Source organism: Bos javanicus, chromosome 10, assembly GCF_032452875.1.
Source record: "Bos javanicus breed banteng chromosome 10, ARS-OSU_banteng_1.0, whole genome shotgun sequence".
Classification (NCBI taxonomy): Eukaryota; Metazoa; Chordata; class Mammalia; order Artiodactyla; family Bovidae; genus Bos; species Bos javanicus.
Genome location: NC_083877.1, coordinates 28576682 through 28598678, shown reverse-complemented (window position 1 = coordinate 28598678; position 21997 = coordinate 28576682). Strand labels below are relative to the sequence as shown.

Below are 21997 nucleotides of genomic sequence, written 5' to 3'. Positions count from 1 at the left end.
CTGTTACTGGTTATTTTTAATCTTTGCCAATTTGAAGAAATTGTATCTTAAAGTTTTAGGTTCCTAGTTCTTTGATTACTGATGTGGTTAAACATCTTTTATGCTTACTACTCTTACATACTATTTCAGCCCAGTATTTTTTAAAATTTTTGTCTTCCCTGCCTTTCTGGTATTCATTTCATGAGCAATTTTTACATATTAAGGTTATTAAACTATTATTGCTTTCATGTATTTTCCTAGTTTGTGATTTACCTTTTTAACACTGTTTTTTCCCCTATTTTTTCCCTTTTACAAAAGTAATGCAAGTCCAAAGAAAAGAAATACCAAGAACCCATAATTGTACCATCCAGAGATAATCATATTACTTTTTACTTAGACATCTCAATAATTTTACATTACATTGGGCTTGTACTGTGCCTACTGTTGTCCTTCATACTTTAACAATGCCAACAATCATGTTCATTGTTCTGTCCCTTTCCTTGTACCAGTTGGATGCTGTATTATTTTAGTCTGAGAATACACTTTAACATTTTTAAGGCAAGACTTCATTATAACGCTCTTGTTGCAAAATTTTCTTATCCATTCTTGATCCCTGCTTGCTAAAGAGCTCATAATTGAGTGGGAAACTAGAGTAAATACATTTAAAATCATGTTGATTTCCATTTTAAAAGGGTCATGAAAAGAGGAGAGTTGTGGAGAAGGCAATGGCACCCCACTCCAGTACTCTTGCCTGGAAAATCCCATGGATGGAAGAGCCTGGTAGGCTGCAGTCCATGGGGTCGCGAAGAGTCAGACATGACTGAGCGACTTCACTTTCACTTCTCACTTTCATGCATTTGAGGAGGAAATGGCAACCCACTCCAGTGTTCTTGCCTGGAGAATCCCCAGGGATGGGGGAGCCTGGTGAGCTGCCATCTATGGGGTTGCACAGAGTTGGACACGACTGAAGCGACTTAGCAGCAGCAGCAGCAGTGGAGAGCATACACTTAGATCTGGGACCACAAAAAAAATCCATCTGAGGACTTCTAGTACCCTAGTGATGGGACTTCCAGAGTGATACCACTGTGACACCACTGTGACAGATCTTAGTACCTCCCGAAGGTTGATAAACCAAGGCATATGCAAGTATTCCCCCCCAAAAAATGGACATAACTTTCTGTTTCAGTTAAATAAACTATTTAGGAGTAAAGAGTTATCCTTTGGGTATAATATTTAGCCTTTGGAATTTGCCACAGATATGCAAACATATATCGTATATAGGGCTTCCCAGGTGGCACTACTGGTAAAGAACCTGCCTGCCAATGCAGGAGATCTAAGAGATGCAAGTTCAATCCTTGGGTCATGAAGATTCCCTGAAAGAGGGCATGGCAACCCACTCCAGTATTCTTTGCCCGGGGAATCCCATGGACAGAGGAGCCAGGCGGGCTGCAGTCCATAGGGTTGCAAAAAGTTGGAAATGATCGAAGCAACTTAGCACACATGCATGCATGCATAGTAGGCAGTACAGTTGTACCTTGTTTTATTGCCCTTCACTTTATTGCAGTTTTTACAATTTGTAGGTTTGTGGCAACCCTGCATCAAGCAAGCCTATTTTTCCAACAGCATTATTTATTCATTAATGTATGTACATTGTTTTTCAAGACAGAATGCTATAGTGCATAACAGACTGCTGCTGCTGCTGCTAAGTCACTTCAGTCGTGTCTGACTCTGTGTGACCCCATAGACGGCAGGCCACCAGGCTCCCCCGTCCCTGGGATTCTCCAGGCAAGAACACTGGAGTGGGTTGCCATTACTTTCTCCAATGCATGAAAGTGAAAAGTGAAAGTGAAGTCGCTTAGTCATGTCCGACCCTCAGTGACCCCATGGACTGCAGCCTACCAGGCTCCTCTGTCCATGGGATTTTCCAGGCAGGAGTACTGGAGTGGGGTGCCATTGCCTTCTCCGATAACAGACTGCAGTATAGTGTAAATGTAACTTTTACATGTACTTGGAAGCCAAAGTATTTGTGTGACTCACTTTATTGTGATATTTGCTTTTGTGATGTCTAGAACCAAACTCATAATATCTCCAAGGTACGCCTGTAATGTATGTTTGCAACACACGTACCAGCACACGTATGCATACACATGTACAGGCATATTTATAAATATAGCCATGTAGATGTATATAATATATTGAAATTAAGCATTTTCATTGTTTGAGGTTCTTGTAACAAAAGAAGAACAAGTATAGTAAAACCTTGCTCTAATTGCTAAATCATGTCCTACTCTTTTGCTACCCCATGGACTGTAGCCCATCAAACTACTCTGTCCATAGAATTTTCCAAGTAAGAATACTGGAGTGGGTAGTCATTTCATTCTCCAGGGGATCTTCCTGATCCAGGGATCAAACCCATATCTCCTGCTTGGCAGGTGGTTCTTTGGTCCTGAGCCACCTGGTCAGTGACTAGGGTTGTAAATCTGCCCATCACAGGTTCAAGCCAGAGATGCTAACATCAGCATTAAAAACTATATTCTAAAGAGTTAAGAGTCACAATATTGTAAAGTAATTAGCCTCCAATTAAAATAAATAAATTAAAAAAAAAAAAAAAAAGAGTTCTTTACCTGTGTTTCTCTGTGCTGAGAATATTTCCTTGAGAATGCCACCCCAGTTCTTCCTTTTGAAGTGTGACAGAATGTATCGTTTCTATTGCAATCCATAAGGAGCATGTAGAAAACATTATTGAAAGACACAGCCACTATAAACACAAAGATTGATTGGGCAAGATTCTCTGGCAATCAGGGAAAACCAGTACAAGCCACACTGTACATCTTTCCCACTCCATTCCCTGGGAATAGAGAGAAATGTGCCGAAATCTAAATCCAACATAACAGCATTTGGATCATCCACCTGTTGGCTCGGTGTCCTCTCTGGAGAAGCAAGGTCACTGATCAGTTAGTTCTCAGGACCATGTTTGCCTGAGTAGTTAATGACCTTGGTCACCCAGCATCAGTGCCATCCCTGTTTTGTTTGACCGCATCCAACTCTCTGGGTTTTGCAAATTTTCAAAGAAAGCTCACCTACTTCCCAAGAATCTCATGTGAGAAAAGTGCTTAGCTTGTAGTCAAATCTCTGGAGAAGATGTCTTTTCCAATCTGCTGGCTAATGGATTTTTCTGTGCATTCTGTATTTAGCTAACAATACATCTGATCCCACATGTTGCATGATTTTTAGTTATTAACCCATCCATCCAGTCTCCCTCAGAGCAATGAGGCAGGATTTTTAGAGTATGTACATTTTTGTTGTTTGCGATCTTTTTTTTTTTTTTTTAATCTTCTCTTGGTAAAGTTCCTGGTGGCTCAGATGGTAAAGCATATGCCTACAATGCGGGAGACCTGGGTTCAATCACTGCGTCGGGAACATCTCCTGGAGAAGGAAATGGCAGCCCACTCCAGTATTCTTGCCTGGAAAACCCCATGGACAGAGAAACCTGGTAGGTTACAGTCCATGGGGTGGTAAAGAGTTGGACACAACTTCACTTTCACTTTCACTTTCTCTTGGTAAAGATCATGGCTAGCAGGGAAAGACATAGGGGGCTGAAAGGTATGCATATGGAGAAGATGTTTCTAGTATCTTGTGACTAGGTCAGTGGGTCATGCATCCTTCTCAGTACACAGGAGGAAGAGAAGCAAAGATCCAAGATAAGAATGATGAGACATCTAACCCATTTAGAAGGCATAATTGCTGAGAGAATTTGAGAGAGGGGATTCCAGATACATGGACTTTAAAAGTTAACACCTTCAACATAAGAACTTCTTGCTTACAGAAATTGAAGGAGCGTAAACTGAAGAGTGGTGCTCAGGAACTTGATGTCTCTTTAGTCTCCTTGCTATCAGGAAAAATATTGCCTGTGACATATTCCTATCTTTGGTTCTCAGAACACAATATGGTCTGAGCAGAGGTGGAATCACAGTGGGTTGCATACATGGGAAATACATTTTACTGAAATACATACAGTCCATCACATGATGTCTTTACTCACGGTCAATGCCAGTCCTCTGTTGAAGTAACCAATTTGTTTATTTTCACTTTTGAGCAAAAGGGATCAACGTACCAGTACTTACTCTTTCACCTCAACTGGTAAAATATCATTTGGTACTGAAACTCAGCCATTCCCCTCTGTATTATTTTGGTTCACTTCTGCAAAAAGCTAGAAAAAGAAAGCAAGATATTAATTCCAAGTTGAAGTATCTTATTGAAAATATATGTATTTAGTAACAAAATTGAAAAGAAATTAGTGTTTTCACCCAATATAGTAGAATACTTGCATAGTTTTATAATGTCATTCTCAGCAAGATGCAAGGTTATTCCTATTAAGACAGAGATTTTTCTCCCATCATACAAGAACTCAGAATTGTTTCTCATATTTAACTTCTCCCATTTCCTCCTCTTTATTCATCTTTACTGAGGTCATAGTCTTGAATTTGTGATCCCACAATTATTTTTATAATTACAAACTATGTTGTTAACAGTACCTGATCAGGATGTTCCTGCCAGGGGCATCAGAGAGCAAAAATCTTTTTCAATTAGATTTACCCACAGTGAAGTCAAAAGCAGTATGAGTAATTACTAACAAAATCCACAAATCAATATGTGCTGTCTTTTCTAACCATTATCAATGTGCCTTCTTAGTGTCCTTCCCACACTAGTTTGTTTGTGGAGGGTATTAGGAGTGTAATAAACCCTCAATGTAACAACCCTATTTGTTCTAGGACAGAATTTGGGATGAAGCATGTGTACCTTGGAGCCCACCCAAAAGGTTGAATTACTTAGATATCAGAAAGCTTTTATTAAAAGGTAATCTCACCCTGCCAAATGGCATGATGGTGTGTGCCACACAGAGAACATTGCACTAAAGCCACAGTATATAGTGAAATTTGGGTGCTTAGTTTTGCCAAAAATTGATGAGTTAACTTGCTGTAGTAGAGTATATTTTATAGCTATGGTTAAATTCCCCTTGCGTGTGTGCTGAGTCACTTCAGTCATGTCCAGCTCTTCGTGACCCTATGGACCATAGCCCGCTAGGCTCCTCTGTCCATGGGGTTCTCCAGGCAAGAATACTAGAGTGGGTTGTCATGCCATTCTCCAGGGGATCTTCCTGACCCAGGGATCAAACCCGAGTCTCTTAGTCTCCTGCATTGGCAGGTGAGTTCTTTACCACTGGCGCCACCTGAGAATCCCAAATTCCCCATCGATTAATCTTCATATGTAAGTCTTTTACCAGCCTTTCTAATTTATTAAAACAACACTCTCCAAAGATGGTTGGTATTTGCGGTTGCTATTTGTTTTCTGCACCAGGCTTGGCTAAAATTCAGGTAACCAATAGCTTAGCTATTTCCAGCTTGCTGTGGTCAATGCTGTGGAAATTATTGCTGAGATAAATATACTTCTGCAGAGAACATGATGAGCACTGGCTGAATTGCCCTGGGCTTTCATCAAACACTGGCCAGAAAGAAATATGAATGTGGGAATGTACATAACTCAAATTGTTCTCCTGTCTTAGCAATGTGGACTAAAGATGCAATTATGAATCATGACTTATGAGTTGAATTCAGGTCAACAAAAGCTTACCATTTCTTTCTGCTGCTAACCACAGCCTGTATCTTTTTCTTCTTTGGAACACTGTCCCAACTCCTGGGAGGGATTCAGTAAGAATAATGAGACATCTAGTAAGACTAAAATGATTTCACACTTTGCTAGTACAGGATGATTAAGGAAACTTAGTCATCTTTTTTGAGTATGGCAAAGGTTTGTCTTGATTTTTACTCTATTTTTTATTCATGGGTCAGTCTTTCAAACTTGGGGATTTACGATAGGTTTTTTCATCTCTTCTGCAAATTGGTAAGTAAAAATGCACAAATCTTAAAAGATGAAATTGTAAATGCTAGTGGGGATTTTTTCAATGCCGTTTTCTCTGTTTATGAAATTAGCCTAGTAAATAAAAAATTCCTCTATGCATCCTCAAACTTCACTACTCCCAGGTGACTATTACTGAATCTATTGCTCATCTTTAAAGTAGAGAAATCTAAGGAACCTTCCCTTATCCTAATCACTTTAGGAAGAAAAAAAAGCCTTGGAGAGCTGATGGTGCATCTGAGTTATAGGAAGAACCTTAGAAGCTGATACAAGTGCTTTAGTGGAAGAGATTAAATTGATTAATGAAATTGATTTTCAAAATCTATTAATGTAGAGAAAAATCAGAGGATGAACTAATTTTAATGACCTCTTAAATTATCTTTTTATTTTCAATTTAATATTTTTTTGTGATACTAAGAGATTCAGTGGAACCCAAGGAGCAGGGAAGAATACACCAAGGGAAGAGAGGTTTATATTCTAATTGAAAATTTCTCATTGATGAATGAGGCCAAAGGATTTAAAAGATTAACAGTAAGTGCCAGATAACAGATTTATTAGAAAAAGTAGATAGGTGTAACTGTTGTCTCTCTCTCCACGCCTTTAAATCCTTTCTCTGGACTCCTGGATAAGTTCTTGGGCAGGTTCTGTAGCCCTTATTACTCCTTTTAAGACCAGGAACCATCTTGCCAATACTTAAAAATTCCGTCTTTTGAAAAGTATAAAAACTCTAGATTTGTATCCAGTTACCATTTGAGCCCTCCCCTACTCCCCCTGCAGTTTGAAGTCAGGCTCCTGCTCAGCCACCAGCTCCTGTCTCAGGCTCCTCCAGTGCCTAGGGTCCAGCCCAGACTCAAGATGATTTAAGGGTGAGCACATTCCATGGAGTTGGTTCAGCTGCCTTGTGACATCAAGCCTTTTTGTAGCTGCTACGTAATTGCTGCATCTTTCTCTTCTGAGGCTCTTTGGTAGGTTTCTTGGAGAGCCCCAGGCTGGGAGCATCCAACTTCAAATCTCTTGACTTGGCTTCCCCACCTGTGCTGGCTGCTCCCTTCTGGCTGACCCCAAGCCTCCTCCGTTCCCCTTCCCCCTCCAGTTATGTGGGCCTCCTGCCTCCCCCAAGCCCTGGGTTTCTGATCTCTGCTTAGTCATTTGCCTTTCCAGGCAGGATTCCTTTCTGATGGCTAGCAGCTGGCTCATCTGTCCCTCTGCTCTGCGCCATCACTAGGCAAACATGTCCCTTGCTGCATTCCAGAGACACTCACAAGCTTCTGAGTAGTTCCTTTAAGCCCTCATTTGACTCCACATGAGAAAGGACTCCCATCCCCTTCTTCCTGACAACTTTCTCCAAATGAATTCTTTACCTTTCTTATCAGTGTGGAGGTAAGGGGTGGGCTAAAGCTGCACTGATTTCACAGTTTTTTCATGGATCCTCATAGTTGGTCCAGCACCTCATTTCAGGATGAGAAAACATTGACATCCTCTGAATTATTTACATCTGGGACCTCTGCTAAACCAGAGACAAAGGGGGATCCCATTTTAATATCCTTACATCATTAAACTGGTCTTCAAGTATTTTCTTTCTTGCTTTTGGTTGTTCCCTTTACATCTGTATTTTATCCCTAATTATTCCCTTTGACCTGGTTGCTGTGGGTCTCCAGGAGAGGGTTTATGAGGACCACCGGCCTTCGTGGTGGTTTGTTGGAGCCCTTCCCGAAGACTCTGGGCAGCGAGGGGAGGAGCCACAGATGGTGGTGTGCCCGCACCGGCTCCTGTCCAGTCCCGCCTGCTGGGGAGCAGGGCTCCCGTCTGACAGGGCTTGGGAAGCCACCCAGAACCCTTCTTTGCTCCCACCGAAGCACAGCATAATGGCACTGGAAGATGAATGCTTCAGTAAGCAGTAAACATGTTAATTTTTATTTTACTATCTTTGTGGCCATTCAAGGCGATAAGATTAAAATTTACAACCAAATTATCATTCTCCTTTTAATAACTGAATATAAAAGCAGCATTGTTCTCCCTAAGTGCTACATGGATTTCTACCTTTATTAATTTGTTCTCTATCCAGAGGACAATAGCAGATTTTAAAGCATAAGAGAAATGTTAAAACTATATGTAACTGGCAATAGGGCTTATGAATAATTAAGTCCATCTAGACGTCCTGGTAAGAGATCATTTAGTTGGTCTTAGATCCATACCGGAGAAGGCAATGGCACCCCACTCCAGTACTCTTGCCTGGAAAATCCCATGGACGGAGGAGCCCGGTAGGCTGCAGTCCATGGGGTCGCTAAGAGTCAGACGTGACTGAGCGACTTCACTTTCACTTTTCACTTTTATGCATTGGAGAGGGAAATGGCAACCCACTCCAGTGTTCTTGCCTGGAGAATCCCAGGGACGGCAGAGCCTGGTGGGCTGCCATCTCTGGGGTCACACAGAGTCGGACATGACTGAAGCGACTTAGCAGCAGCAGCAGCAGAATCCATACACTAGTGAGTAACAAGAAATACACCAGTTGTACAAGCTCCTCTTGGACGTTCAGCTCTTCACCAAAAGAATGCTCAGAAGGGAAAAGCAGAAAACTTCCCACACAAATTCTTTGCTCAAAATGATTTAGTTTTGTCCCATAGTTCCAGCATGTTCCAGCATGTCTGTAATCCAGTCTGTTCTGTTGCAACTGAATTTTGGAAAGTTCACAAATATTAAGGCCTAATTATTATTTCCTTAAGGTTTACTAAATTAGTAACATTGCAAGCTAATGACTCAATTTTGTTCTAATATCATTGTTCATATTCTTAATACCCATAGATTGTGTCCTGTTATATAACGGTTAATGTAGGAACACTCACAGGGACTAATTGTGGTTCTAATTCTCTATTATTGTTGTTTAGTACTTTACAATGGGAAAGTGGGAGGCTTCATATGATTTCTGTAATTAATTTTAAAACAGCATTTTAAAGAATTTGTTTATGTTGGGAAGGGGGGAAGAAACTTAATATCTGTTACTTGGAGAGCCTTTTCTTTTCCAGTTTTACCATTAGCTGCTCATAATCACAGTTATTCAGCCAACACTGAGACTCTGCTGCAAGGCTTCCCCCCACTAGAATATTCCAGTTAAAGGAAGTGAGACCTAGTGGAGAGTATTGCTGTGAGAGCTTTGCTAGGTCATAACGTTCCCACATATCCCTCCACACACAAAGGCCCTAACAAGCCAAATTCCAAAACAAAATTGGACTCTAACCACTGCTTTCCAGCTTGGTCTTCATCATCTTGTTCCAACCCACCCTCATCTCTCACTGGGACTAGATTAATGTCAGGTGCCTCCTAATTGGCCCCAGACCTGTCTACATGAAACGGTGAAAAGAAGCCTGTGTTTCTTCTCCTTAAATCCCTCAGAAGCTCTTCACCTGAAAGAAACAGACCCTGCCTGATTTACCCCTGCCACCTCGTCTCTTACCCCTCGGGCTGCCCATGTTCTCGCTCACACCGCCCTCCACCCACATCTTCCCTACCTCAGGGCCTTTGCACGTGTTGTTCCTTTCACCCAGAATGCCCTTCCTCAGATTCTGAACTCATGGGCTTCTCCTTTTCCTTTAGGGTTAACAGAAATATCTCCCCCTCAGAGAAGCCTTTCTAGGCCCCAGTCTAGCACCCCCTCCTTCCCTGAGTTGTTTCAGTCTCCCTCTTTATTCCCTCATCAAATGTCTCCCCATCAGTTGTTATGACTGTTTGCCTCGTTGGATGTCTGCTCTGGGACACGGGGGACGGGGTGTTCTCTATTGCTGGATCCACAGTGTGGAGAACAGTGCAGTTCATGTGGGCTCAGTAAATATCATAGTTGGTTATGCTGAGGGGAAGTGGGAGGGAGCGAATACCTGTAGCTGCTATGTATGTGGATGGGTTTTTCCTGTGTAAGATTATTGGTGACCCTGCAGGACTGTGTGTCTTGTCATGTCCTAAATACTTAATGTTACCGTCATATTTTCTCATCAATTTAATATGGTTTACAGATGATTTGCAAAAGCTGTATTTCTAGTCTCAAACCTGAAAGCCTATAAAGTGTCACGTTGAAATACTTCATTTTCACTCTCTTCTTGCAGAGGAACTTTGTGCTCTAACCCTAACTTAACAATATATATGAGGCTGATATTCAGCCAGAATGCAAAATTAAAATATTTTTAAAATTTCAGCTTATTGGTAATCAGTGCCAGCCGTGACTGTGGCCCCATAAGGATTCTTCTTCCTTCCTTGGGAGGTCCCTGTAGGCACTGCTGGAGTGGGCCAGGGCACTAGGCCTGGGTGCCAACAAGGCAGTGGTGCCCCCTAGAAGGCTCTTGGAACCCTAGGGAGCAAACACTGGAGGCCCGTTTGGCCCCCCATGGCTGTAACCAGCTGCTGATACTTGCTCACAGTCTCCCTCATATGGCTACTTTGGGAACTGCAGCCTCTTCAGTGTATCTTTTCTATTAACATCTCCCGCCATGTATACCATTTCTGTTTAATATTCTCTTGTTACTTGATCTTTTTGCACCTTAAACTAGGAATTTCCTATTTTCCCCAAATATTTATAGCATGTTTTCTTTCGTTGTTGTGTGAGTAATCTCTCTCAAGTAAAAAGACTTGAAGTTCTCTACTGTTGTTTCAATGTGATCTTTCCAGAATCTGGCATTATCACTGTTACTCTTTTCAAACTATAGTAATAATATCTATATTAATGATATCTATAGTAATGATTCTCCAACTAGGGTAAGGATGAACTTGATTTTGTAAAATCTAGTGATTTTAATATATGATTTTTTTTTTCTTTCCGACTCACTTCACTCTGTATGACAGATTCTAGGTCTATCCACATCTCTACAAATGACACAGTTTCATTCCTTTTTATGGCTGAGTAATATTCCATTGTATATAAGTCATATCTTCTTTATCCATTTATCTGTCAATAGGTGTTTAGGTTGCTTCTATGTCTTGGCTATTGTAAATAGTGCTGCAATGAACATTGAGTGTATGTCTTTTTGAATTATGGTTTTCTCAAGGTATATATGCCCAGGAGTGGGATTTCTGGATCATATGATACTTCTATTTTTACTTTTTTAAGTGCCTCCATACTCTTCTCCATAGTGACTGTATCAATTTACATTCCCACCAACAGTGTGGGAGGGTTCCCTTTTCTCCACACCCTCTCCAGCCTTTATTGTTTGTAGACTTTTTGATGATGGCTATTTTGATGAGTGTGAGGTGGTACCTCATTGTAGTTTTGATTTGTATTTCTCCAATAACTGGCCGTGATGAGCATCTTTTCCTGTGCCTCTTGGCCATCTACATGTCTTCTTTGGAGAACTGTCCATTTAGATCTTCTGCCCATGTTTTGATTGGGTTGTTTTCAGTGCTCTGTGATGACCTGGGGGGGTGGGATAGGAGTGGGTGGGAGGGAGGCCCAAGAGAAAGGGGATATATGTATACATGTAGCAGATTCACTTCATTGTGCAGCAGAAACTAGCACACCATTGTAAAGCAATTATACTCTAATTAAGAAAAAGGAAAAAATCTAGTATTTTAATGTATCTTCATTTTTAATGTATCTTCATTTCACTTAGCTGACGTGGTCAATTGAGAATTGTGGGCAGTATGAACTGATACTTGCCTTTATCTCCAATTTAGGGTGTTCACTGTGATGTGTATTTTAGGGTGTTCACTGTGATGAATCTGACATCATTCACTTCCCAAAAAAATAATTTGGATGGGGGGAGCTAATCTTTAACTTTCACTTATTTAGGCTGGCATATTATTTTTTAACCTCTCTCTTCCTGGTCTCTCCAAATAACACAGAGTCCGTTTCCTGCTGGGTGGACGTCATGGAGAATTTAAGTTCCTGCCTCCCTCTGGCTATGCCCCTTGCTATGAAGCCTTACTTCCAAAAGAAAAGATGAGATTGGAGCCTGTCAAAGAGTATAAACGTGATGCTGAAGGAATTCGAGATCTGTTGGGTACCACCCAGTTCCTCTCCCAAGCATCTTTCATCCCATGCCCCATAGATACCAGTCAGGTAGGTTCAGGTTGCCAACAGGAGGCATCCCATGGAGATAATGTAATAGGGTTAAATCCTCCTTGCTTCTTCACCATTGAACTATTCTTATCATACATTTTGTAGCATTGTCATGATATGTGAACAACCATTATTCTTTACATTTCCACCATATGCGGCAATTGAAGTATGTCTCAAGATTCTCTGGGAATTCTCAACCAAGTTGAAGAGATAAGGGAAAAAAAAAAGCACACGTGTAATTTTTTTTTTTAAGTCTGACTTTCAGGCTGTGATTGACTAAGGAACACTTAATTTAAACAGATTATCTTATTTAACCAGTAAAACCCAAATACAGTAGTCATGTTTGCTAATAGTTTTTCCAATTTTGCTCCTTATCAAAACATCATGCCACTTAAGTTTGACTTTTCAATAATAAGTCGGTTTTTTAAAAGACTGTCTTTAGTCAAAAGTCAAATAGTGCCTTTCATACATAGCTTAAATATTTTATTGCTACTTTTCTCTGTAGTCTCTTTGTATATCACTGACTTGGTATACTTTTTCTAAAAAAACAAACAAAAAATTCTCTATGAGCTCCCCTCCTCAAACATAATTGGGAATTCTGTAAATAATGGAAACACTAATAGTCATACTAGAGCCAGGGAGGTGACACAAAAGGGAAGCAGGTCAAGGGTGCAGGCCCTCCTGAAGCAGGTGGCGATTTTTTAGCTCTGGCTTACAATCGCCAAGTAAAAGTGTCAAGACAAAGTTAGAGTCTTCCAACTGGTCAGGAGATATTAGAAATCTGAATTTTTATATGAACATTCGCACTTCTTATGAACTGTCAACTAATAAATGAAAATGGTAATAATTGTTTATTGTTGTTACTGTAGTAGTAGTCAATTAGAGAAAATAAGGGGGAGAAAAGAGAACTTGAGTCCCCAGTTTGTGACCTCTGTGGGAGAGGAGCAAAGTGCCGGGAAAACATAGAGAAACTTTCCCTGAAGGTCCTGGGGAAGACACTGAGACACTGAGCTAACAACAGAAGCATAAATATTGGGGGAGTTTGTATTAAAACCTTTAGCTTCTCTTCTTTTCACAGCTATTTGTAAGGTCTCTTCAGACAACCATTTTGCCTTTCTGTATTTCTTTTTTCTGGAGATGGTCTTGATCGCTGCCTCTTGTACAGTGTCATGAACCTCCATCCATAGTTCTTGGGGCACTCTGTCTATCAGATCTAATCTCTTGAATCTATTCTCACTTCCAGTGTATAATCATTAGGGATTTGATTTAGGTCATACCTGAATGGTCTAGTGGTTTTCCCTACTTTCTTGAAATTAAGTCTGAATTTTCCAATAAGGCATTCATGATCTGAGCCACAGTCAGCTTCTGGTCTTGTTTTTGATGACTGTATAGAGTTTCTCCATTTTGGGCTGCAAAGAATATAATCACTCTAATTTCAGTATTGACCATCTGGTGATATCCATGTGTAGAGTCTTCTGTTGTGTTGTTGGAAGAGGGTGTTTGCTATGATCAGTGAGTTCTCTTGGAAAAACTCTATTAACCTTACAAATAGCTGTGAAAAGAAGAGAAGTGAAAGGCAAAGGAGAAAAGGAAAGATATACTCATTTGAATGCAGAGTTCCAAAGAATAGCAAGGAAAGATAAGAAAGCCTTCCTCAGTAATTAGTGCAGAGAAATAGAGGAAAACAATAGAATGGGAAAGACTAGAGATCTCTTCAAGACAATTATAGATACCAAGGGAATATTTCATGCAAAGATGGGCACAATAAAGGACAGAAATGGTATGGACCTAACAGAAGCAGAAAGAGATTAAGAGGTGGCAAGAATACACAGAAGAACTATACAAAAAGATCTTCATGACCCAGATAATCACAATGGTATGATCACTCACCTAGAGCCAGACATCCTGGAATGTGAAGTCAAGTGGGCCTTAGGAAGCATCACTCTGAACAAAGCTAGTGGAGATGATGGAATTCCAATTGAGCTATTTCAAATCTTAAAAGATGATGCTGTGAAAGTGCTGCACTCAATATGCCAACAAATGTGGAAAACTCAGGAGTGGCCACAGGACTGGAAAAGGTCGGTTTTCATTCCAATCCCAAAGAAAGGCAATGCCAAAGAATACTGAAATTACTGCACAATTGCACTCATCTCACATGCTAGTTAAGTAATGCTCAAAATTCTCCAAGCCAGGCTTCAAAAATACGTGAACCATGAACTTCCAAATGTTCTGGCTGGATTTAGAAAAGGCAGAGGAACCAGAGATCAAATTGCCAACATCTGCTGGATCACCAAAAAAGCAAGAGAGTTCCAGAAAAACATCTACTTCTGCTTTATTGATACACCAAAGCCTTTGACTGTGTGGATCACAACAAACTGTGGAAAATTCTGAAAGAGATGGGAATACCAGACCACCTTACCTGCCTCTTGAGAAATCTGTATGCAGGTCAAGAAGCAACAGTTAGAACTGGACATAGAACAACAGACTGGTTCGAAATCAGGAAAGGAGTACGTCAAGACTGTATTTGTCCCCCTGATTATTTAACTTACATGCAGAGTACATCATGAGAAATGCTGGACTAGATGAAGAACAAGCTGGAATCAAGACTGCCAGATTATCAATAACCTCAGATATGCAGATGACACTACCCTTATGGCAGAAAGTGAAGAATAACTAAAGAGCTTCTTGATGAAAGTGAAAGAGGAGAGTGGAAAAGTTGGCTTAAAGCTCAATATTCAGAAAACGAAGATCATGGCATCTGGTCCCATCACTTTATGGCAAATAGATGGGTAAACAGTGACAGACTTTATTTTTGGGGCTCCAAAATCACTGCAGATGGTGACGCAGCCATGAAATTAAAAGACGCTTGCTCCTTGGAAGAAAAGTTATGACCAACCTAGACAGCATATTAAAAAGAAGAGACATTACTTTGCCAACCAATGTCCATCTAGTCAAAGCTATGGTTTTTCCAGCAGTCATGTATGGATGTGAGAGTTGGTCTATTAAGAAAGCTGAGTGCCAAAGAATTGATTCTTTTGAACTGTGGTGTTGGAGAAGACTCTTGAGAGTCCCTTGGACTGCAAGAAGATCCAACCAGTCCATCCTAAAGGAGACCAGTCCTGAGTATTCATTGGAAGGACTGATGTTGCAGCTGAAACTCCAATCCTTTGGCCACCTGATGTGAAGAGCTGACTTATTTGAAAAGACCCTGATGCTGGCAAAGATTGAAGGCAGGAGGAGAAGGGGACAACAGAGGATGAGACAGTTGGATGGCATCACCAACTCAATGGACATGCGTTTGGGTAAACTCCGGGAGTCGGTGATGGACAGGGAAGCCTGGCGTGCTGCAGTCCATGGGATTACAAAGAGTCAGACACGACTGAGCGACTAAACTGAACTGAACTTGTATTAAAACCAGATCTGGGTAGCAGTTAAAGAGGTATAAACAGATCTTACTTAGCTGCTGCTGCTGCTGCTGCTAAGTCGCGTCAGTCATGTCTGACTCTGTGCGACCCCATAGACGGCAGCCCACCAGGCTCCCCCATCCCTGGGATTCTCCAGTTTTAGCAAGAATCTTGCTAAAATCCAGCCACTGGAGTGGGTTGCTATTTCCTTCTCCAATGCATAAAAGTGAAAAGTGAAAGTGAAGTCACTCAGTCGTGTCTGACTCCTAGTGACCCCATGGACTGCAGCGCACCAGGCTCCTCCGTCCATGGGATTTTCCAGGCAGGAGTACTGGAGTAGGGTGCCGTTGCCTTCTCCTGATCTTACTTAGAAGCTCTTGCAATAGAGGAAAGAGAACTCCATTATAGAGCTGGGGTCAGTTCTGAATACAACACAGACAAGTGAAGATTTACAGCCAAGGAGCGGGGTGGGGGTGGGGGTGGGGGGCGGGCATGTCAGTGATGCAAAAGTAGTTAGTAGAACATTGGGGTTGGGATGGATTCTTACTAAACTGACCTAACAATTCTCTCACTGAAGGCAGGTCTGAGTGATCTGATATCACCTGGGGAAGGATTGGGGATGAATAAATTTGTTCAGACGTGGTGGGTGATCAGATATCAAGGGTGTGGGTCAGTAAACTGAATTAGCAAGATTCTTGCTAAAACTGGAATCCTGAAGACAAGGCCCAGGATTGAGCCTAGAGAAAAATAGCTCAGAAGCACCCATCTAGAGATTGGGCCAAGGAGAGAGTCTTTGTCATTTGTCATATGGTGTGGAGGCAGGGAGAGTATACATATTATGTGTATTACAGGGAGTACTAATAAGAGTAAAGGTTGCATATTTAAGGGCACAGAACTGTGAGACAGTGTGACCTTTTGGGGAGAATTTCAGGAGATTTGGAAAGGATGTGTTTTGGGAGGACTGTGATGAGAGGGCTGAAGAATAGCACTATATTCTTGATTAATACATCTAGTCTGTGTCTTAGGAGAGTCAAGGCATACTTGGGGATGCTCAAGAGGAGAGTGTTTTGATGTAGTTGTATTATTGTCAGCTCATCACTCTGGTCACAGTGTGAAAAATAGATTGGTGGGAGTTGGCGAGACCAATTGTGAATGGTCTTGTAATGGTCCAGGTAGTAATGGTCCAGGTAGAAAATATCAAGGTTGAGTGATGTGAAGGAGGGGAACCTTCAAAAATATGTTTAGGAAATAAGCATGTTGGATTTTGTGACTGATTAGTTGTGGTTGGTGGGGGGATGAAAGTGGGAGTATAATGCCAAGACAAAAGACACTGAGATGACTTTCAGGTTTAAGGCAATTGTGGACACATTCATTCAACCAAAAAGAGAAGCTAAAAATAAGAAAAAAAATTTAAAGGGAAAATAATGAATTCCACCTTGAGCAACATACTGAGTTCACTTTGGGGGGAAAATCCTGCAGGCAGTTGGAATAGTGTATCTGAACTGCAAGAGAGACCATGAATGGAGGCTGGATGGTCAGGCGTGACCTGCGGATGGATGAGATCTCTCAAGAAGAGAGCATAGGGAGAGATGGAAAGGGAGAGATGGTCCAGAGGAAGCCAAGAGAGGAAGGAGTCTATAGAAACAGCCCCTCTTGACTGACATGTTGTTCAGTTGCTAAGTTGTGTCCAACTCTGTGACCCCATGAACTGCAGCACCCCAGGCTTCCCTGACCTTCACCATCTCCCAGTCTCTGCTCGAACTCATGTCCACTGAGTCGGGAATGCCATCCAACCATCTCATCCTCTGTCACCACCTTCCTCTCTTTCCCTCAATCTTTCCCAGGTCTTTTCCAATGAGTTGGCGCTTCACATCAAGTGACCAAAGTACTGGAACTTCAGCTTCAGCATCGGTCCTTGCAATGAATATTCAGGGTTGATTTCCTTTAGTGACATGTAGTGAATTCAACTGGGGTGTCTGATCTGCCTAGACTTAATGATGAGATCTTAATAAAATTGATTCTCGTAGTTCTGACTTCTCATTTGTTGTTTCCTTTTAGGTTGTTTTACCACCTCATCTAGAGAAAATACGAGACAGGCTGGCTGAAAACATCCATGAGCTTTGGGGAATGAATAAAATAGAGCTTGGCTGGACTTTTGGCAAGGTATGTGTTTGAGTGACCTGGCTAGAGTGGAGGGTTGGGTAGCCTTTTACCTGGAAGAGTTCTTCAAAGACTCAAATGATAAAAAACAAAAACCTCACGAGCCCAAACCTACTTCTTACTGAGTCCCATCCAGCTCTCACTGTGTCCAGCAGCCTTGCTCAGAAGTTTGTTGAACTGTGGTTAGGTGTGCCAGGGAGACAGGCTCTGCACAGGCTGACCATGCAGTTGGCCTCCTCCTTACTCCCAAATGCTGGGTGTTTTCTTCAGGGAATATCGAGTGTGGTCATCCCTCATCTCCTCCTCGAGCGCCCTCACATCTTATTTCTCTTCGGAAAAAGCTGTCCTCTCTGCATGGCTGGTGAAAAGAGGCTGATTCATTGTTGTGAATCAGAATTTGTTTATTGTGGTTTTCAGATGTATCACTAAGATTCATGGATACTCGGAGGAGGTTAAGAAATCTCTTTCACTAGAGAACCTTGTTCAAAGAGGATGTAAATGGACTTTCTTCTGTGAATTGTGTAAGGTCATGTCCAAAGGCAGAAGGATCCATGATTCTAAAGCTTCCTATGAGCCTGACACTCTCAAATTATGTACCATCCAGCTTAGTTACTTAAAGGGTCCCTGCACCCCAGCAGTTATATATTGATACAGCTCATAAATATTCTCTGTATATGTGACCCCCTCTCTGCTAAATGCTCTTGTAATCACAGTTGCAATTCAGCACTTAATTCTTTGATGATTGTATTACTGCCCATAAGACTGTATCCTGTCCCAGCTCACCATGGAACTCCTAAGGTCTAGCCCACAGCCCACCACCTCGTGGACATTCAGCAAGTGTTTGTGAAATAAACGAACGAATGAATGAGTGAGTTACTGTCTGGATCTGCACTGTTTAATACAATAGCTGTGGGCCACATGTGGCTCCTAAGCACTTAAAATGTGACTAGCCTGAATTGACATGTGCTGTAAATAGAAAGTACACGGTGGCTTTTTAAGACTTTCTATGAAAAGCCAATATAAAATGGCTCAGAAATAATTTCTTAATTATTTGTTAAAATGCTAATGTTTTGAGTGTATTAAGTTAAGTAAAATACATTATTAGAATTCATTTCACCTGGTTTTGGCTTTTGCTTTTTGGGGTTTTTTGTTTTGTTTTCTTTGGGGTTTTTTTGTTTTGGTTTGGGGCGGGGGGTGGAGTTTCTGTTGTTGTTGTTTTGCTTTTCTCATGTGGTTCCTAGGAAATTTGAAATTGCAAATGTAGTTCCCATCGGTGGCTGATTCTGTGTTTCCATCAGACAGTGCTGGTCCAGAGTCTGTAGTCCTTTATGTTCTGAAGAATGCTACCCTGCAGTGGCACCAGGGTTCTACAAATCTGGGACAGGCAGGAGCATGGTTGCCATGAATAAAATTGCTTCTCTGGGAAAGTATGTTCTGAATGCAAACACTTGACTAGAAGCAGTGCACAGAACGCAAGCCACCAGCAGCTCGGGGACTGCATGTGTCACTTACTAGAGAGAAGACTGTCTATTTGTCTATCAGCAAATAGCTGTCGTTGTTCTGCCCGACACGAATTGCCTGGGCCATGTCTTAAAGTGCGTCCTTTTCTGTTTCCGCAGGCAGTGCTGGTTGTGAAAACTTAAAATTATATTCTTTCTTATGTTGTCACCTAGATACGGGATGACAATAAAAGACAACACCCCTGCCTTGTTGAGTTTTCAAAGCTGCCCGAAACTGAGAAGAATTATAACCTACAAATGTCAACTGAAACCTTAAAGTGAGTGTTTAATTGAATCTGGATTAAGCAGTGAGCAGATGATTTAATGCCTTATAACTAAACTACAAACCTGTTGTCTCTTGCCTCGAAAATATGATGCAGTCTGACAAATTAGCAGGAATGGGGATTATTCATGCCACAAAAGGGTTTAGCATAGTCAGTAATACATCCACTGTTGTTATTTAGCATATATAGTTCTTTAGAGACCATTTGCTATTTGCCAGGGACAAGGAAAATGTAGGCAGAAAAAAGGAAGAGAAACTTGCAAAAGACTGATTGCCTCTTTTGTTGTTTAGTTGCTAAGTCATGTCCAGCTCTGGGATCCCATGGACCATAGCCCGCCATGCTCCTCTGTCCATGGGATTTCCCAGGCAAGAATACTGGAGTGGGCTGCCTTTGCTTCTCCAGGGGAGTTGCCTCTTTTAGTTCATGTATCACTAAGAAAAGAAGATAAGATATACAGTAGATTCTAGGTCATATTGAAATTGGACAACTTAACCTAAGTCTCTGTTCTCTCATCTACAAAGTGAAGATAGTAATAGTTCTTATCTTTTCATAATTGTTGTAATGGTTAAATGAGATGCTGAACATTAAAAAATAAGGATACAGCATTTCTAAAAAATCAATGGGAAAACATAGTTTAATTAACTAACATTCAACTTAAAAATAACTTTTAGCTTCTCTATGATCCCACCCATAGTTTCAACATTAATTCAGATCTTCATTATTTTTTTTAGCCCAAGTTTATATCTCCCTTCTTCAATCCCTTTGTACTTGTTACCTGTGCTCTCTGCCTAGTGTTTCTCTGTTCGCTCCTTGTCAGTACAGAACTTTTTAACTTCAGGTTTGCTGGCACAGTGATGCCTTGTCTCACAGGAACCCATGTGAAATGTCTTCCATCATAGCGACCCTCCTCAAGGGTGGGGCTTTGGTACCTCGTGGTGTCCAGCACAGCTCAAGACACTGTGTGCAGGGAGCACCCAGGAAATGCTTGCTGACTTCTGGGTTTGCTATTAGGGTCCCATCTGTCCTCTGGAATCAGAGAATCAGGATACAATCCTAATGCAGAGTCATAAACTAGAAAAGGTCTCCCAGAATGAACAAACTTTTTGTTGCATTTTTATGCTATGCATTCAGGAGTTGGCAAACTAAGATCCACAAGCTTATCTAACCAGCCACCTATTTTGGTTAAAAAAAAATGTTTATTGTAACAAAGGTAGGCTCTTCATATTGTCTTGCATATCGTCTATGACTGTTTCCCCTCTGCAGTGGCAGAGGTGAGTAACTGTAACAGAGACCTAAGGACCACAAAGCCTACACCATTTCCTATCTCACCTCTAAGAAAAGTTTGGCAACCTCTGGTCTAATGAGTGAATATCGTCTGTTTTTATCACTTCTGATGGAGGTGGGGGCTCTCACTGAACTCTACCTTGCCGTTGACCTGTGTTTTCTCTGTCCACTACATCACAGAACTCTCCTGGCCCTGGGGTGCCACATTGCTCATGTTAACCCAGCTGCTGAGGACGATCTCAAGAAGGTCAAATTGCCCAAAAAGTAGGTGATCTTTTAATGGTTGGCAACTTTAATGCTTCGGTCTTAATGTTTAAACTGGGAGGACAGGAGGTCCACGCACAGAGGCAGGGAACTGCCCCAGATACTTCCAGCACCAGGTCAGGCAGTTCCTCCAGGTGCCTAGACTGCACTCAAACCCCAAGCAGAAACCAGCTGAAGTACAGGGTTTCCAGGCCTCCTCTCTTTTTACTCCTTCTGCCTGGACCCACACTACTATCTACTATTGTTAGTTTTGAGCCAGAAGATGCGGCACTCAGAAGGATAAGCTGTCATGGTCTATAAGAATAGCAGTTGGCACGAGAACTTGAATATGGTCGGTAGCCACAGCAAAGATTCACTCCTCTGGCATTGGGCCAGCCTTGTAAATCTTGCAGAAATGGGCCTCTCTGCCAAGATTTAATTTGGCCCCTAAATCTGCACGTATCCTTCTCTCCCTCTCATCCATACATTCACTCGTCATGTGTTCTCACACTCTCAGATATGGGCTTGCTGGCACATCCCCTGGCTCACTTGCTCACTCACACATATGCCAGCCTTGGGGGCACACGCATTCACACGCAGGTGTCATGATGATTTGAGAGCCAAGGCAGTGCCAGCTCTAATCGAATGCTTATCTTCCCCTTCCTCCCTGTGAAACCCCAGGCTGCCAAGCTCCACTCTCAGAGGCAGCTCCTAGGGCCAGGAGCCACACGTGTGAGAGGCAGCAGCTGGAGGGGTGGCTGGGCTCAGTGCTCAGTGCTCAGCACATGGTGGCCCTGCCCAAGGTCAGGCATCCCTAGAGGGTGAGTGAGGGATGGCATGGTGCTACAGTAGACCTCGCATCCCCTACTGCTCTGAGGTTCTTGGGTGGAGTAGCTCTGGTCTGTAAGTTGTCAGATTTAGGTTCTGGCCCTGATCTGAGCAGTCAGTGGCCTTGGGGTCGTGAGTGCCTCTGGACTCACGTTCCCACATGACTATGGTCAGTTGCTCTCCTGTGAGTCACTCCACATGGACCCCTGCTTCTTTCCATTCACACGATGCATCTCCCTGGGCTCCTGCTGAGCTTTTCCCATCCTCACGTTATCTAGCAAATTACAGACAACTGTGGCTGTGATTCCTGGACTGGACAGCAAACCATGAAGGTCATTTCACAAACTCTCTAATGCTATG

The 21997-nt window shown here is 41.9% G+C and overlaps 1 protein-coding gene across 1 annotated transcript in view; it reads left to right on the top strand.

Annotated features, from left to right (window-relative positions):
• Positions 1–21997, top strand: part of RYR3 (ryanodine receptor 3) — a 557133-nt gene that overhangs the window by 325178 nt on the left and 209958 nt on the right. Inside the window, exons 20-23 of the mRNA XM_061430666.1 lie at positions 11719–11935; positions 17398–17502; positions 19173–19276; positions 20747–20830. Coding sequence (XP_061286650.1) covers positions 11719–11935; positions 17398–17502; positions 19173–19276; positions 20747–20830 — 510 coding nt within the window. The remainder of the gene's footprint in view (positions 1–11718; positions 11936–17397; positions 17503–19172; positions 19277–20746; positions 20831–21997) is intronic.